This window comes from Nicotiana sylvestris, chromosome 1, assembly GCF_000393655.2.
Source record: "Nicotiana sylvestris chromosome 1, ASM39365v2, whole genome shotgun sequence".
Classification (NCBI taxonomy): Eukaryota; Viridiplantae; Streptophyta; class Magnoliopsida; order Solanales; family Solanaceae; genus Nicotiana; species Nicotiana sylvestris.
The window spans coordinates 36,925,026-36,927,714 of NC_091057.1; the positions used below are offsets into that span (position 1 = coordinate 36,925,026).

At 44.0% G+C, this 2,689-nt stretch overlaps 1 protein-coding gene across 1 annotated transcript; it reads right to left on the reverse strand.

Annotated features, from left to right (window-relative positions):
• Nucleotides 1-1,810: 1,810 nt before the first annotated feature.
• Nucleotides 1,811-2,368, reverse strand: LOC138868771 (uncharacterized). Its single transcript, XM_070146345.1, has one exon. It carries the CDS (start codon nt 2,366-2,368, stop codon nt 1,811-1,813), a length of 558 nt encoding a protein of 185 aa, XP_070002446.1.
• Between the last annotated feature and the right edge of the window lie 321 nt (nt 2,369-2,689).

The window sequence follows — 2,689 nt, forward strand, 5'->3', positions numbered from 1 at the left end:
CATCTTGATATTAGAGTGATAGCTGTTATTATAAGCAAACTCAATGAGAGGTAGATGATCGTCCCAACTACCTTTAAAATCAATAACACATGCCCTCAACATATCCTCAAGAGTCTGAATGGTGCGTTCCGCCTAGCCATCTGTCTGAGGATGAAAGGCTGTGCTGAGGTTCACCCTTGTGCCCAATCCCTTCTGAAAGGATTTCCAAAAGTTTGTTGTGAACTGAGCACCACGATCTGAGATAATGGAAAAAGGAGTCCCATGCAATTGGACAATTTCTTTGATATACAACTTGGCATAATCCTTGGCCGAATCTATAGTCTTCACTTGCAAGAAGTGAGCTGACTTGGTAAGTCGGTCTACAATCACCCAAATCGAATCATGCTTCCGGAACAAGCGAGGTAGACCTGTTATGAATTCCATGTTTATCATTTCCCATTTCCAAATGGGAATTTCTATATTCTGAATTAAACCGCCAGGTCTTTGGTGTTCGACTTTCACCTGCTCACAATTTGGACACAAAGCCACAAAGTCTGCTATATTCTTTTTCATACCGTTTTACCAATAAACCTCCTTAAGATCATGTTCGACTTTTAACTTTTTCAACTCTGCTGGAGCCATTCTATAAGGTGGAATAGATATCGGCTTAGTGCCTGGAAGTAGATCAATTCCAAAGTCAATCTCTCTATAGGGAGGGATTCCAAGGAGATCTTCGGGAAACACTTCTGGAAACTCATTTACAATTGGTTCCGATTGGAGAGCGGGGATCTGAGCATCTGCATTCTTAACTCGAACTAGGTGATAGATATATCCCTTGGAGATCATCTTTCTGGCTTTAAGATAGGAAATAAACCTACCCCTAGGTGTTACTACATCACCTTCCATTCTAAGACTGGTTCACCAGGAAATTCAAAGCTTACTATTTTGGTTCTACAACCCACTGTGGCATAACAAGACTCTAACCAATCCATGCCCATGATTACATCGAAGTCTACCATCTCCAATTCTACTAAGTCTGCTGCAGTAAGATGATGATGCACTTTGACTGGACATCCCTTATAGATACACCTTGCTATAACTGATTCTCCAACTGGAGTGGACACTTCAAAGGATTCACACAACTTTTCTGGTTCTATCCCAAATTTCTTAGCAATATATGGGGTTACATAAGATAGGGTGGATCTCTGATCTATAAGAGCATAGACATCAAAAGTGAATATTGTTAGCATAGCTGTGACAACATCTCTACGAGCCTCTGTATCCTGACGGTCTGCCAGTGCATACAAGCGGTTTCGTCCACCGCCTGCATTATTAGACTTTGTTGTGCCGCGCCCTTACTGAGCTTGAGAGTTATGATGGGCTTGAATTAGTGGACTGGGCTGCATTGCCTCCATTATTCTGCTTTGCCGATGGACAATCCCTTAAGAAGTGGCCCTGCTGACCGCATCCAAAGCAACCATTTGTGCCCAAATGACACAACCCTGGGTGCCTCTTGAGGGTAACTAGGGACTTTGTAGCCCACACTAGCCTGTGACTGTGAGTCTGCTGTTCTAAAATTCTGGTTTTTCTTGTTAAACTTTGACCTCTGAACCGGTGCACTAGCTGAAGATGGAGCAGATCCTGATTTTGATTTCTCGAAAAACTGGTGATTGCCTCCTATTTGAGATCCCTCATGGTTGAAATTTCCTGCAGACTTAGCTCTCTTACTGAATTCCCTCTCCTTCTCTCTCCGTAGCCGCTCTTCTTCCTTCAACCTATCTTCGTTCCCTTGAGCAAAGGCAACCATCTTAGTGATGGTCATGTCATTATTCTAGGTAGCTATATTAGCATCAACAAACAAATCATCTGAAAGCCCCAACACAAACCGCCTAACTCTGGCCCTCATATCACGTACCATTTCCAGAGCATACTTGGCTAGAGAGACGAATTTGAGGTAGTACTCATTCACACTCATATCATTCTGTCTGAGTCTCTCAAACTCCAAAGCCTTAGCTTCCAAGACCTCAATGGGTAGAAAGTGCTCAAGGAACGCATCTGCAAACTCCTTCCAAGTCGCAGGATTTGCATCCTCCCCTCGGGACTCTTCCCATGTTTCATACCAAGTGTTGGCAACATCCTTCAGCTGGTACGCAGCAAGCTCTGCTGCCTCAGTGTCCATAGCATGCATCACTCGAAATATCTTCTGAACCTTATCAATGAAGTTTCGCGGATCCTCATCCTTTTTGGACCCTATGAAGACGGGAGGTTTCATGTTGAGGAATTCCCTAGACCTGGAACTACCCATCCCATGAACATCACTTGTTCCCTGGATTTGAGCCTGAGTAGCAACAATTTGGGTGAGCAACTGGATAGCTCCCCTGACATCCATGTCTGAAGCACTGGGCACTCAGCTCGGTGCAACCCTTTAGGCTGGAGTGTCCTCCTCCTGAGTAGCGTTAGTTGTGGCCTCCTAGCTAGTATCTGAGGCCCTCCTGGTGTACTTTCCTTTTTCAGGAATTCTTCTGAAATACACAATTTACACAGGTTAGAAAGATTCCTGAAAGCATAGATCTAACTACACGATCTAGAGTATGAAAGAAATGGAACAATCCTTGATGTCTTGGTGGTCAACTATTTACATGTGTGGACACTCGGTGCATGACTGCATGTGACCGAGCAAATCAACTGTATGGCTAGATCAACGTGTGGT

Excerpts from the sequence above, each read along its gene's own strand:
- LOC138868771 (XM_070146345.1), bottom strand. The coding sequence starts at position 2,368 with ATGGATGTCAGGGGAGCTATCCAGTTGCTCACCCAAATTGTTGCTACT.